General features: G+C 61.1%; 2 protein-coding genes across 2 annotated transcripts; both read right to left on the bottom strand.

Moving 5' to 3' along the window:
• Positions 1-959: 959 nt before the first annotated feature.
• NAT16 (N-acetyltransferase 16 (putative)) lies at positions 960-3,830 on the bottom strand (the record flags this gene model as incomplete). The annotated part of the gene is made up of 3 exons (XM_083378010.1): positions 960-1,508; positions 2,378-2,602; positions 3,645-3,830. 3 exons carry the CDS (start codon positions 3,828-3,830, stop codon positions 960-962), a joined length of 960 nt encoding a protein of 319 aa, XP_083234136.1.
• A 5,675-nt stretch (positions 3,831-9,505) lies between these two features.
• Positions 9,506-14,611, bottom strand: MOGAT3 (monoacylglycerol O-acyltransferase 3; the record flags this gene model as incomplete). Its single annotated transcript, XM_083378734.1, has 10 exons — positions 9,506-9,751; positions 9,886-10,088; positions 10,277-10,448; positions 10,942-11,146; positions 11,567-11,637; positions 12,082-12,249; positions 12,402-12,482; positions 12,679-12,776; positions 13,976-14,292; positions 14,414-14,611. 10 exons carry the CDS (start codon positions 14,609-14,611, stop codon positions 9,597-9,599), a joined length of 1,668 nt encoding a protein of 555 aa, XP_083234860.1. The 3' UTR covers positions 9,506-9,596.

Genomic DNA, 14,611 nt, shown 5'->3' with positions numbered 1-14,611 from the left:
ATTGGCCACAGGGCCTCCTGGCACAAGGTTCAAGGTTCTGCCTCTAAGAGTGGGGCAGGAGCCTCAGCTGCCCCCACATGCAAAAGGCTGCCGATTATCCAGTGCTCACTGATGGGGCCACCTTACGCCCACCACGGCCTCGGCTCCCAGGGCTCAGAGATGCTCCCTTTCGTGGCTTGACTTCCGGATGCTTCTGGAGTGCCTTCACAGACACCCACCCACCCCAGAATCAGCCCCTGCGCTCAATCTCGCCGGAAGGGCAGCTGGGGGTCTTCCACACTTGGGAGGACCGGGGGGGAGGGGGGTCACAGAGGACCTCCGGAATGGCCTCCCAGTGGACAGGGAGCTCCTGGAGCGTGGAGGACAGAAATACAGGCAGAGGCCTTTGGGACGACATGGGCGTCCCTTTCGGGTTTTCTGATTTGAGCATTTCAGGTGTTGGATGGTTTCAAATGGATGTTAATCACTGATATTTTCACCATGTTTGAACTCCTGTCAATATGACAAGAGTCCTGTAGGGCTGTGGTGGGGTATAAATGTAATAAATATGACTGAATAGATATGGCAAACAGCTGGGGGGGGAGGAGGGCAAGCAAGATGCCTCTCAACAGGACTGAGGAGAAAGAGGGAGGGAGGGAGGGAGAGAGAGAGAGAGAGAGAACCTCGGCTGATGGGGCTTTAGTGCTCAGGACACAATTTGGGGCCCAGCCCTCTGGAGAGGCCACCCATCCTCCCCTTCCCCCGGGCTGTTCCCTAGGGAAGGGCTGTGGCTGCAGGCCTCGCGGGCAGAGCCAACGGGGGTGGGGCGGGGGGGCGGGGTGTCCCCTTCCTGGGCCTGCATCTTCTCCGCCGGGATGGCCTGTGGAGCCCACCTGAGAGGACAGACCGGGCCTGTCGGAAAGGCAGGGGAGACCCATGGTGGGCAAAGCGGGCTCGGGAAGGGAGGGGCCCTCTGCCCTTCAGATGTCGGCCTCCAGCAGGTACTGCTCAGTGTAGTCCTTCGCCAGCTCCAGTCCCAGGGCCTCCTGGCAGAAGGCCGCCATCTCCAGCCACAGCTGGGGCTCCAGGAACAGCTGGCACATGACGCTTCCCCGCAGGGCGGGCACCTGGAGGCGCAGGTGATGGATCAGCTGGCTCTTGAGGTGGGCCAGGCTGCGGCCAAAGGCGTCGATGTTCAGGTAGTGCCAGTCCTTGCCCAGCGGGATAGAGAAGGGCTGAGTGCTCAGGGTGGCCACGGTCGGGCGGGCCTTCTGATCCACCACCCAGCAGAGGCTCTTCTTCTGCAGGAGGCCGAGGTTGCTCCGGGTGGCCTTGAAGGGCTGCCAGTCCTGGATGATGGTCTGGTTGGGGAGGACCTCCCTCCGGAAAGCCTCCTTCAGAATGACCTCCGGCACCTCCTTCTCCAGGAGCAGCTCCGAAGGCTCCGGGCTGAAGCCGCCCTCCGCCAGCACTGCAGCCTCCAGCCGCGACAGCACCTCCTGGGCCTGGAAGCGCACCAGAAGGATCCCCTGGAAGGGAAGGAGGGTTTTTCAGGGGGGGGCGGGAAGAGCCTGGCGGGGCAACAACCAAGCCGTTGCCTGCTGGGGGGGCCACTATGGCAAGTGCCCCTTCTCTGCCTGCTGGCATCCTGCCCGAGGAGACCCCTAGGGCTGGCCCTGCTTCCTTTGGCTTCCAGGGGGGTCCCATCCAGTACAGACCCGGAGAGGGGGCTCTTTCTCCAGGCCCTTCTGGTCTGGCTGGATCCCCATTTGCTTTTGTCCCTCCAGGCAGCTTAGAAATGGGGGGGGTGTTCCCGGAAGCCAGGTCTGCAGGGAAGGCAACCAGCTGGGGAGGGCTTCCTAGGCAGCCAGTAGATTGCCCCCCCCAAGTGGATCTTGAGGGCCTTTTCCAAGAGGAATGGAAAGAAGGGGGCGAAGAGAAATGGGCCCAGCCACAGGGAAGGAGCTGCTGAGGCTTCCTGGCTGAGAAGCTGGGCGGCCATGGAGGTGCGCTTGCCAGCAGGGATCTCCTCCTCGCCTGGGGCCCAACAGAGACCCCAGCCTCTTCCCCAAAGAGCTGAGGCGGCCGCAGCATCAGGTGGCAGGCTTGGGCTGGGGAGTGTGCCTGCTGGCTGTGCCCCCGGCCTGGACTGAAGGGCCGAGTGCTCGACTTCAGCTTGCCAGGCTGCCCAAGGGCTTGAGCCCTGGGCTCAGGTCCGCGCTCTCAACTGGGGGAGGCGACCGGCACCCTCTCTCCCAAGGGTCCTGCATCCACCTGTCCTAGGTCCAACTGGTTCAGGAACAGAGCCCCAGCGCTTTGGTATACTTGGTCCCGCCCCCCTCCTCAGCCTCCCCCCCCCAGAAGGGACAGGTCGTTCCAGAGCAGGGTGTCCCTTTACCTGTTTCGCAATGATGCGATACTTCCTCAAGTCCTTGGGGCCCAGCTTGTCATCCCGGGTCAGGCGTGACACTTTGACTTCTGGATGCTTCTCCTTCACCATGGCGGAGCAGAATCGCTGCAAGACCCCAGCCACGCCTTTGCCACGCTCCCAGGGTGCCACGCGCAGTCCCTCCACCAGGGCGGTTTCGCCCGCATCAATGATGTAGACCGACTGGAGCCCTATCTGGGGGCAGATTGCAGGGGGGGGCGAGGAGCAGGGGGTCAACTTCCAAGAGGTCCGATGGGTGGAGCAAGCATGGGAGAGGCCCTGGCCCCACATGAAACACGGACACTCGGGATCCAAACTCTAATCAGCCCCACTGCACTTGTCCAAGGAAGCCCCCCAGGTTCCTTGATGGGGACCAGAGCCCCGCCTGGCACCTACGTGAAAAGTCCAGTGAACGTGGAAGCACAGCTTGCTTTGAAGGAGAGGGGAAGGGGTTTCTCCTGAGGGTCCTTCTTCTCCAGCTTCTGAAATGGGGGGGCATCTAAGCAGTGCTTGGCGAGTGCCTGCCTTGGCCTGAGTATTCCTTCCAAAGGTTTTTTTGGGGGGGGGCATTCAAGTGTGGCAGATAAAGTAAAACAGCCGCATTACAGCTTTGGAAACATTCTGGATTTCTGCTTCAGAACTGTCTCTTCTTCCATTTTGAAGAACACAAAAGGGACCGCAGGGCTAACCCAATCTGGCCTCCAGCCAAATGCTTTTGGGGCAATGCACGTTTAGAAACTATTTCTCAAATTCAGGTTGTTCCTTCCATAACCTGACAATAGTAATTGGGACCATTACTGGACACAATATATGCGCATAAGAAAGGGCAAGGTCACGTCTCCCCTTCTGCCTTAGGGGCTACTTCCCATTCTAGGGCCAAGTTGTTTGTCAGGACTGTAAGCTCGGCTGGGCTCTCCACTAAAAGGGGGGCACACCAAAAATTCTGTAAACCCCTCCTAAGAGTAGCGGACAAACCCACAACTCCACTCTAATGCCAGCCCTCTTGGAAACAGGAGGATGTGGCAGTGCACCTTGAACATCTGGAGGCTAGGGGTCCCGGGGCCATCCCCTTGGAGAGGCAGTAGGTTGAGCAGCCAAAGGCTCCCTCGGAAAGGATCCAGGTCCCTTTGTTCCACTGACCAATGCTGCTCCCCACCAGCCTCTCCCACCCACCCACCCACCCCGCTGAAGGGTTGGGGGAGGAGAGGCAGCGAGCCAGCTTCGCACGGGCCCTTACCACCACGCCGTTCTTCTTGGCCAGCACAACGGTGCGGTTTGGCTCATGGATCCAGGCATGGTAGCGGCTTGGGAGGTAGTCGAGGCCCCCGTAGATCCCCTTGGAGATGGCCAGGATCTCCTCAAAATCTCTTTCTGTGGCTATGGCGAACTCCAGCTGCGAGTCGGCGGCACTTTCCAATTTCATGGCTTGCAGAGGCAACGGTGGCTGCAGGGACACAGAGTTCCATAAACACCCAAGGAAGGGCCACGGACGGGAGTCCCACAGCAGCCCTCTGCAAGCAGCCCGGTTGGCCTCCGGTAGGGTGCAGACAGGTTCTCTCGGGTGGGATGGAGAAGGTGGGTGGAGAGGGAGAAGAGGAATTGGGGATGGACATAAGCCTAGCAAGAGAAGGCGGCTCCATGATCCTGTGAGTCATCTGGTCATCTCTGCATAGCTGGTCCTTCCTGCTTCCCGCAGATTTCCACAGAAGCCCCACTTGGCGCCCTACAATACAGGCTGTGCCTTGGGGGAAACGCAGCCTCGGGATCTGGATGAAGCAAGCATATTCACCCTTACATCCGGCAGATCCAGGGAATTTGTGACAGTCAAAGCTTCAGCAAAAAATTACTTTTTGTTATCCATGCAGCCACCATCTCAAAGGGAGAGCAAGGACCAAGGGCAGGGGGGCATCGTGCTTTCCAAGAGAGAGAGATGGAAGCCGCTGGCTGGAGATGGCTGGACGCAACCAAAGTCTGCTCTTCTGACCCCAGAGCTGGGCAGAGGCCGTCAGCCCAATGCCCTTGGTGTGACCTCTGTCCTGTTTCCCCACCATTTTCTCCTGGCGGACGGAGCCCCTCAGTCAAAACCCTCTTAAGACAAGAGTGGAACTTCAGCCTCACCTTCCTCACTCCAGGTTGCCTTCCCTGGCAGGTGAACTGGCCCACAAAGCCTGCCTGACAAAATCAAGTGAGTGCGGGCTACATTGCTCTTCCCTCTCCCTTTTCCTTGCATTCTCTCTCTCTTTCTCTCTCTCTCTCTCACACACAGGGGGGGGCGGGGGGGGAGGGAGAAGGGCCTTCCCTTGCTCAGGTGATGAGCCCTGGAAACAGAAAAGGCACGAAGGGTAGCGCAGCTGTCATCCTTCCTTGGGAAACCCTGCAGGGCGGGGCTCGGAGAGCCAAGGAGACCCCCGGACCAAACGCCGCTCCAGCCAGCCATCCTCCCCTGGCCGGCCCTTTGCGGGGGAAAGAGCTCCGGGAGGTTGCGGCCGGAGGGAGACGATCCCTCCCGGGGAGTGAACGGGAGGCGAGGAGAAAGCCGGCTGCCCCCCCCTCCCCCGTCGCTTGTCTCCCCCGCCGCCGCCGAGGCCTTCCTCGCTTGTTGGAGCTGCCGGCCGCAGCCAACTTCCACTCCGGCCTCGGCGGCAGAAAGGAGGGAGGGGAGGGGCGCCAGCGCCTCACGCCGAATCCCCCGAGCAGCCCCGCAACCGTCTCCCCCAACGCCCGCGGAGGCCGACAGGCCGGTGCAGGGAGGCGCCGCCAATATACCTGCTGAAGAAGCGCAGAAGGGCAGAGCGAGCCTCGAGCCGATGGCGCACCTGCTCGGAAGCTCCGGCGTCGGTCCTTTGCGCCCAAAGACCTTCTCGTCTCCCAGGAAGAATGGAGATTAGCTCGCCCCCCACATCCCTCCGCCCCGCCCACGGACGGCTTGGACGGGCGCCTGCTCCCCCCTCTCGTGCGCGCTTCTACGTCAGCGCCGGGGGAGGAGAGGGCGCAAGAGAAGAGCGTGGGAGGCCGAACGAGGTGGCAGATGCCGGGCACCGGCTGCCTTCAAGGCTCCAGAGCGGCGCGGGACCCCGCAACAGGGCTAGGGCGCCCACTGCAGGTAGCGGGTCCTCCTCTGGCAGAGCTAATGACCCCGGGCTCTAGTGCTGGGCTGGGAGGCCTGGGCCCTCCGCTCGCCCGGCCGGAAGGCATCCTAACTGGTGACCGGAGCCGGCGCTGGGCGCAAGGATGGGGGAAGCGAGGAGAAGTTGCTTTCTCCAAGCCCTGGAGAGGAGCGGGGGAACCTGAGTCGAGCGCCTCAGCCCAGCTAAATAAAACAAGGTGCATCTGCACGGCTGGGTCAGAGCCGCATTCCAGGCGTTTCATTTCATTATTTCATTATTCTTTATTATTTTATTATATTTATGGGCAGAAGCAAGGTAGGGATTTCGGACTTTGGTCTGGGAGAATGAGAAGACTGCGCAGCCCAGAAAGCCACCGATGGCTCACCAAACGAAGCTCTTACTGGAGGCACCAACGGCCCCACTCCGGGCACAGAAGGCGAAGGCCCAGCCCGACCTCTGGCGGGGCTCGGATGCTGGGAAAGGAGGAAGAAGGCGAGAGGAGGAAGAGGAGCACCACTTACTGTGGAGATGGGAGGAACATAAATTGAAAGGGCTGAAAAATCAGTTTAGGGAAGGAGCGTCATGGAGAAAATTTGTCCACATGCTACCCAAGAGTCGATAACGAGTTGACACGTAAACAGTCCATCAATAACCAAATAACCAGGCTGCGCATCCAGGCCGGGGAGCCGCACGACAGCCCGTTACAGCAATCCGGCTGCCGTGACCGAGGGAGGCGTGGGGGCGCCTGGACGCGGAGCTGCGCCACCAACCTGCCGGAGAGGCGCACTTGGGGACGGCGTGGCCCGCTCCTGTTTGAAGGGCCCACAGTGGCCTCGGCCTCGCATTTGGGGCGCGGGGGGGGGGCTGGCCTGATTCTGACAGGCAGAGCTGTTTTTAAACTCCTGGGTGAGCCGTTCTCCAGGGCATTAACGAGTAAGTTAAAAGCCACTCCACGGACTATCAACTTGCACGGAGACCCCGGGTGGGACGGAATCCACCGGATTCTTTGGGGGTTGAACCTGGATGTTGATATGCGGCTGGCTTCCTTGCACCGGGGAATCCGCCCCTCCCCCATCCAGTCCCAAATCACGGCTCCGCCCCATAGGTCCAAAGCCGCCCCGCAGACCGCTAGGCGAAGCGGCGCCGGGCTCCCGAAGCAGAGAAGGCGTCCGTTACTCCGGGAGCGCCCGCTTTCGTGTAGCCGGGGGTGGGGGAGCGGCTGGCAGCTCCGCTTCATGAACCGAGGCAGCCAAACGACCCCGAAGCATCTCCGCATGGTCTGCCGCGGCCACCGGAGCTCCCCGCGAGGACGGCGGGGAGCCCGCGCCAAGGATACCCCTATGTCTCGCCGCCTTCTCCGTCCCTCCGGGCGCGCCTACGGGCAGTCTCCCCTGACCAGCCCCCCACGATTCCCGCTCCAGCCGCTGGGCCGGTCTCTGCAGCCGCGTCTGCGCCTCCCGCTGGCTCCTCTCTCCAGCCGGGACGGGGGTGCCGCAGGGGCTGGTTGCGGGGGGGGGGGGCGTTGGGGGGTGCTGGGTAGCCGGGCTGCCTCGCCTGCTGCCCGAGCTGGAGGTGCCAGGCCCACAGGGGAGGCTGCCCGAAGAAGCCCGCCGCCGACCTCGTGGCGCAACGGTAGCGCGTCTGACTCCAGATCAGAAGGTTGCGTGTTCGAATCACGTCGGGGTCAATATCCTCCTTTTTTACTCCGGGCTGCGCCGACACCGGCAGGAGGGGGGAGTGCTCGCTCCTGGGCCCTTCGGGGGAAAGACGGAGCCTGCAGAGTATCGCTGGGGGGACGGGAAGCCGGCTGCGCTTAATCAAGGAGCAGCAGCAGCCCTGATCCGCAAGCGTCCGACAGGGGAGCTGCGAGGGGCTGAAGTTCAGGTCCTGGGGAAGTGGGGATCCCACGAGCAGTCGAGCCCCCGCGCGGCGCCCCCTCCCCAGTCCTCGAAGGGGCCTCCGCCTCCTCCTATCCCGGCTCCCGTTTCCTGCTCGGGCGGTTTGCTTCTTGGTTTTGAAACTCCGCTCCGGGATTGGGCCGTCTCCGTCCCGTCCAACTATAAAACTCCTGGCCGGGTTTTGCGACATACTTATGCCAGCTTGCACTGAACAGCCCGGACCGCGCGGATGCAAACCGGCGGGTGGCGCCGTGGCTTAGTTGGTTAAAGCGCCTGTCTAGTAAACAGGAGATCCTGGGTTCGAATCCCAGCGGTGCCTTCTTGGCGATCTTCTCCCCTTTTGCTAGCCGCCGACTCATTTTGCGGGTTGGAGGCCGCCGGCGCCGCTGGCTGCAAAGCGATGGCAGCGCTCGGAAATAGAGACGCGCCAGATGTTTCCCGGCCGGCCCCAAACGCTTGCGGAAGAAGACAGCGGGGGCGGCGGCCCTTCCCCCCGCAGGGCATCCCTTGAGGGCGGCCCTTTCGCGTTGGCTCAGATTCAAACCCTGCAGAGACACCGCGGGGCAAAGCGCCAGCCGATTGACAGCACGGTAGCGCGGCCGAAGGGTTAGCGGTTAGCGGGTCAAAGGGAAGAGCCCCCCCCAGTGATGCCCCCCCGCTGCCCTCCAGGGGTCAACGAGAATGGAGCGCGTGGCAGGCGGGGGATGTCTGCTGATCCCTACCCGTCGGCTGTGCCTCTCTCCCGGGTCCCCCACTTAGAACAAAGATCATGCAATCCTGGGGTGGAAGGGACCTTGGAGGTCTTCTAGTCCAACCCCCTGCTCAAGGCAGGGTGTGTACCACCATCCCGGTCAAATGGTTTGCCCGGTCTATTTCTGCACACCTCCAGCGATGGGGCACCCACCATTCCAGGGATTGTTCTGTCAGAAATCTTTCCCCTCCTTCTAGGTTGCGTCTCTCTTTAATAACCTTCCACCCATTAGTTCTTTTCCTCCTCTCTGGTAGGGGGAGTGTAAGTCAACCTCTTCTTTTGGGTGATAGCCTTTCGAATACTGGAAGACAGTTATCGTGTCTCCACCCCCCAGAAATGTTTTCTTTGATTGGCTATAGACATAGCTCATTCCCTCAACCCTTCATTGTGCGATTCGTCCTCCAGACCCTTTATCTTCTCTATGGTTCTTTCCTGCACTTTTTCTAGAGCTCAGCATCTTTTTTATATTGTGGTGACCAGATCCGTATGTAGTTTTCCACGTGTGGCCTCACTAGTGCAGTATAAAGCCGTGTCATCGCATCTTGTGATCAGGCTATCCATCTGTTGAGTCAGCCCAGGACAGCGTCAGCCTTTTTCGCAGCTGTAGCACATTGGTGGCTCATATCTAATTGTTTCTTCACTGGGACTCCTAGGTCTCTCTCACAGTTGCTGCTGTTGAGCCAGGCACCACCTTGTGTCTGTGCATTTGGCTTTTCTGGCCTAAGTGTAAAACCTCACTTTTCTCATGGCCGAATTGTGTTTTGATAGGGCCCAGTGTTTATGTTTGTCGAGATCCTTCTCAAACTCGAATCTATGTTCCCAAGAGTTAGTGATCCCCACCCCCACTCCCACCCCACTTGGTGCGGTCTGCAAATTTGACGAGTCCCTATCCCCTCATCTAAATCATTGATGAAGATGTTGAAGAGAACTGGGCTCAAGAGGTAAACTTGGGGTTCCCCACTGCATGCTTCCTTCCATGTAGATGTAGTTCCATTGAGGATTATACGTTGAGTGTGATTGGTCAGCTAGCTACGAATCCATCTGGTGATGATCCTGCCTACCCCATATTGTTCTTTCTTACCAAGAAGCTGTGATGTACTTTGCCAAATGCCTTGCTGAAGTCCACTTGGGTGAGGCTTGGCTGACATGCAGCTTGCCCTCCCCATCCAGCAAAGTCTCCAGCCAAGGGGAGGGGCACCTGGCCTCTGGCCTCCTCCGTAGCCTCCTTTGGCCCAAGCTCCCCGTGTCCACTTCTGACAACCGGCACGGCCGCTGGGTTCCAGAGCAGCCCCACACCCACTGTATGCAGAAACCAGACGTGGGTGGCACAAGGTGTGTAACACTCTTTATTGGGACTGGGGAGCGGAAGAGGGGACCCCCGCCTGAGCCTGCAGCAGAGACAGGCGCCTGGCTCCCCCGCCGGGGAGGGGTCCCTAGGTGATGAAGAGCTGCTGCGAGGGGGAGAGGCCGCTGTGGCCCTTGTGCTCCTCGAAGAGTCGCTGCAGTGCCTGGACGTAGAGGGCGTGGTAGTGGTCCACCTCCTCCGGGTTGGGGTGTGGGCACAAAGGGACAGGGATCGGCTTCCCCACTGCAAATGAGAGAGAAAATGTGTGCGTTTGTGTGTCTGTGTGAGAGAGAGAGTGCAGCCGAAGGCTGGCTCTGCCTTGCCAGCGCAGGCTGTCTTCCCACAGCCCGGAGAGGGGGAGAAGATCCCAGGCTCACCCACAACCGTGATGGGGGATGGATGGGGCAGGAGCCCCCAGCAGCGGCTGAAGAAGAGGCTGCGCCCCACGAAAAGGCAGGGAGCGAAGCCGGTCAGCTGCTTGAAGCCAAGCTGGAGACGCCGGAGGAGGCTGCCCTCGGGGAACTGCAGCTGCCGGAAAATGTCATTCTCTCCAAAGGAGAAAACGGGGACGAGGTCTGCGCTAGAAACAGAAAATGGGGAGATTCTGCACAGGGGCACCCCGTGCGCCCCGAGTAGGGCTCTGCACTTTGGGCTCTCTCAGCCTAGAGAAGAGACCTCTTCCTCCAATAGGTGAAGAAGTCGGGGACCCCCCAAAATGTGCCCCCAGCCCGCCCATTCCAGGAGCCGAGGCTGCAAGGAGACCCTCACCCGTGCTGCAGCGCCAGCCGCACGAAGCCTCGTCTGCCTGAAAGATGCAGCCGCTGCTGGCCCAGGTTGCAGTCCAGGGCCTCTGAGGCCCCGCCCACCACAATGACCACCGCGTGTCCAGGCCCCGTTCGGAGCAGGAAGTCCAGGGACTTCTTGCTGACTGGCACCATCCCTGGAATGGGACAAGGAAGGTGGGAGGGGCTATCCCTAAGTTGGGGGGGGAAGACCCACTTCATTGCATGACACTAGTGCCCCTTCCCATGGGGGCTGCATTCCCCACCCTGGGCCAACCAAGGCCTCTGGAGGACAAACGGGGCACCTGAAGCTGTCTTTGCCCTCTGCCTGCCAGCTTAAGGGGCTCCTGACCTCCCCCTCCCTCCCACCAAGGAGATTCCCTTAGTCGGCCTTCCCAAGGACAAACATCCTGGTCAAAAGCAGAAAGGTCCAAGGCGGGGGACGGGTCCTCTCTTAGCTCAAGGTTTTGACCCAAATACACCAAAGAGAGGGTCACTGCAGCAGCCCCCCCCCAAAAAAAATCTCCCAAACCACAAAATGCCAGAACAGATGGCCCCTGACCTTGGAGGTTTAAAGGACGTGGCCCTCAAACATTGGCCCAGAAACCAGACGGGGGGGGGTCTCGGGCTGGGGCGAGAAAGGTTTCCCACCTGCGCTCATCATGTACTCGCGGTACACGGGCAGGTAGAAGAGACCAGCCAGGAGGGCCAGGCTGCAGGTCAGGCCGGGAAAGGCCCGGGAGATGCCACAGGCCTCCGTGCTGAAGGCAGAAAAGGCTCCCGCACAGATGATGCCGTGGGGGTGGGAGCCCAGGACGTAATTCCTGGTGGGCGGCAGTTCGGCAGTCTTCACCAGCTGGGGAGAAGAGAGCAGGGGGAGAAGAGGACCGCTGTCGGGCTGCCTGGTCTTTCCCGCACTGGTGACCAGCCACCCACGGGCGGAGCCTCCCTCAGTGCAAGTGGCAATGGGTTCCACAGGCTAACTGTCCCACCCTTAATCTGCTCCCCATTTTCCAAGAAATCAAGAAGCTGGTCTTGTGGCCCTTTCTCCACCCGCACCTGTGCTGCTGGCTGGGGCAGGTTTTTAGCTGGGACCTTTCCTGGTGCTCTCCCGCCCCGCCAGAGGCACCCTGCCTGGCTTTTCGGACACTGGCCAAGGGCACGCCAGCCCCTTAAACTGGGTCCAGCGGGAAGCAGCTCTTTTGGGGGGGGCTGCACGGGGCTGGGTCCCTTCGAAGTAGACCAGCCGCTGCACCACCCCCCCGCCTCCTCCTACCTTGATGGGGAAATAGTCCCTGTGCAGCTCCCAGATCTTCCAGCGCCTCATCCAGTCACTACGACGGCCTCCTGCCAGGACAAGCACAGCGGCCGAGCGTGGGTGGGTGGTCCTGCAAGGGCAACAGTGGGGCCTGGCTCCCCACAAGTCCTGCCTCTCCGTGTTGGCCTTCTGATGGAGGGAGGAGGCTGGGTTTGCTGGACCGGGGTGGGGAGGGCGAGGGGGACCGACTTTGGTCCAGACCCAGCTTCCCCCAGGGGAACTGGCATGGCTAAAAGCCCTCACAGAGCACTGTAGTTCTTGTTTTTCCCTGCCCCCTCCTCCCACCCTCCACAACCGCATCCCATAGGAAAGGGGATCTGGGGTCCCAGCTCGAATGCTGCCCCCCTGGGGAGACACAGCAAAGGCCCCCGCCTTGCTGCAGGAGAACCAGGAAGGGGCCTGGCAGCTAGAAGGCCAGGTGGGCAGCCCTGGGCTGGGGAAGAGGGGGGGGGACTCCGGGGGGAGCTCAGCACCTTGCACGGGGGTGTCCAAGTCCACAATCCACCAGATGAAGTAGAGCACGCTCAGGGACCAGAAGGAGGTGAAGAGCAGGTAGATAAGAAGCAGGGTGAAGAAGAGGCCTGGGGTGGGGGAAGGGCAGGCTTCACATGGGCCCCCTACGCCGCCCACATGCCTCCCTCCTAGAGGCAAGACTGAGAAAGTAGGTGAGGGCCCCCGAGCTCAGAAAGTCCTTGGGCCGGCCCCCGGGAAGCATGAGACCCCAGGCCCCTTTGCTCTGAGGGGCCACCTTCCCCCCAAAAGGAAGGAAGATCCTTCCCCCACCCGCTCCTACCGAAGAAGAGGTAGGTCAGCACCCACTGTAGGACGCTGAGGGCCTCCAGCTGCCTGCGCAGGGTCATCTTCTCCAGCTGACCTGTGGGGGGATAGAAAAGGATCACCAGTCCCAGAGCAGCCACGACGCCCCCCCCCCTTGATCTGGGCGGTGGAACATGGAAGCGGCCATGCGGGGGGGATGGCGGGGTGGAGTCCCCGGGCCAGGCTCTGGGTCGCTGCCCAGGCTGTCCAGAGCCCGCCTGCTCCTTCCGCCTAGCTGCAGGGGAAGGACCTACCCCTGGGGGGGAGAAAGGCGCCCACCCGCCCCTCCATCGTGGCTCCACGTCCTCCAGACAACCGCAGCTGAACTTTGGCCTCCAGGCAGGCAGGCGACCTGGGAGAGCAGGTGCCGCCAGCAGATAAGGAGGGAGGCAGGGTCAGGCCACCACACAAGGCCCGCCTCCCTGCCGCCCGGGCCCTGCGGGGAGCTGGGCTGCCTGCCCCCCACCACTCGTCCCCCACTTAGCTCCCTTCAAGGAACCGGGACTCCTCCATGCAGTTCTTCAAGGTCGGATGGGCTCAGAAGGGGGGGGTCAAAGGTCAGCCGCCAGCAAGGCTCAGGGCTGGGCGGAGACAGCTTCATGCCCAGGTTTCCCCCCACCCACCCAAAGTCTAAGCTGGAGATGAGACTCCTCACTTCTCCAATGTGGTGTGAGTTCCCATAGTCCTACCTCCATTTAATTTTTAGCACCTGAGACGGCTTTATGGAGTCCAAGGTGGGGGCGCATGCCGCACATGCTGAAAGGTTCCCTTGCCTTCCTTCGCACCCAAGCCGGCCTGGGTTTTGGGGGGAGGGGGAACCCTGCAGCAGCGGAGGCAGCAGCCCCGGCCTTGTGGCAGGGACAGATCCCAAACCCTCGTCTGCTCTGGGCCAGCCCGTACAAGGGAGACTGCGCCCCCTCCTGGCCAAACGCGGTTGCTCTCTTTGTCTAATCCCATCAGACCCCAATTGACCCCCCCCTGCAGTCGCCTCTCAATCCAGGGCAGCCCCACAAATGCGACCCAGAGAAAGCCCATCACTGGGGACCTCCACCCCCCCACCCTCCACCTCCTTCTAAAGAGGCTTTGCCCCCTCCCATGCTCCCTCTTGAAAGGCCCCACAACATAACCCACCCCAGACACATGGATTCAGCCGGCTTCCCCAGACTGGCCAGCCAATCAGATCCCTAGGATTCCGGATCCCAAGGAAATCCATCAGATATCCCCCTAGGGAGTAGCCGGGAGTTAAAAAAAAATTGGATGGCCATAATGGATTGTTGGGGGCAATAAGCTGACTTTGTAATAATGCCACTGGGGGGGGGGGGAAGCCCTAATAAGCAGGTATATACATAGAATGAAGGCTATTGCTAAGCACATTGATTTGTACTTTAAATTGTAAGCCGCCCTGAGTCTTCGGAGAAGGGCGGGATATAAATGGGATTAAAATAAAAATAAATAAAAATAATCGGAATCACCACAGCCAGCCAGCCCGCACGCCCGGGGCTGCTGCAGCTGTCCTGCTCTCCAGAGACAGGTGGGGCTCCCAAAGAGCACCTTGAGCCGCTCTTCCAGAGGCTGTGCTGCACCCGGGATGAGGCACCATAATGCTCTGCCCCAGGACGCCTGGAGAGTGGACTTCCCCCAGGGCGAATGTAATTGCGAAATCTGGCCAGAGGGGGGACCAGCAGCAGCTGAGCACCCCCCTCCCTGCTCTGGGGGTCACTCAGCCTGGCTGTGGAAATGGCTCCGGCCAGCTGGACGCAGGGCTGGGAATCCCATGGATGCGGTGGCCAAAGGCGCCCCAGATGCCTCTTCTGGACACCCAGCCCTGGCTGCTGCCGAGCAGGGCACCAGCAGCAAGTCAGCTGCAGCTGTCAAGAGGGGAGGGGGGAGGCATCTGGATCAAGGCCTTCTTTCTCCCCTGCACTGCTGCACCCCCCCCCAAGATTGTCTGAGAGGCAGAGGACAAGAAAAGGTGACCCCACCCCCCACCCCGCATTGGCCACCTTTCCCAGCAAGTCGGCCTGCCTCGGCCCAGCCCTGCAGTTCTGCCCACCCAGCCCAGTGGCTTCCTCCGTGGCTGCCAAGGTCTTCCCCCCGCTGGGCCACGACAGAGCGCCTGGGGAGCCCCAGCCCCAAGGCCAGGCAGAACCACGGCTCCCCAAAGGCCCATCCACAGCAGATCCCCAT

The sequence above is a fragment of the Vipera ursinii genome (genome assembly GCF_947247035.1).
Source record: "Vipera ursinii genome assembly, chromosome: Z".
Lineage (NCBI taxonomy): Eukaryota > Metazoa > Chordata > Lepidosauria > Squamata > Viperidae > Vipera > Vipera ursinii.
Note: the sequence above shows the minus strand (reverse complement) of the source record. Positions and strands in the feature narration are given on the sequence as shown.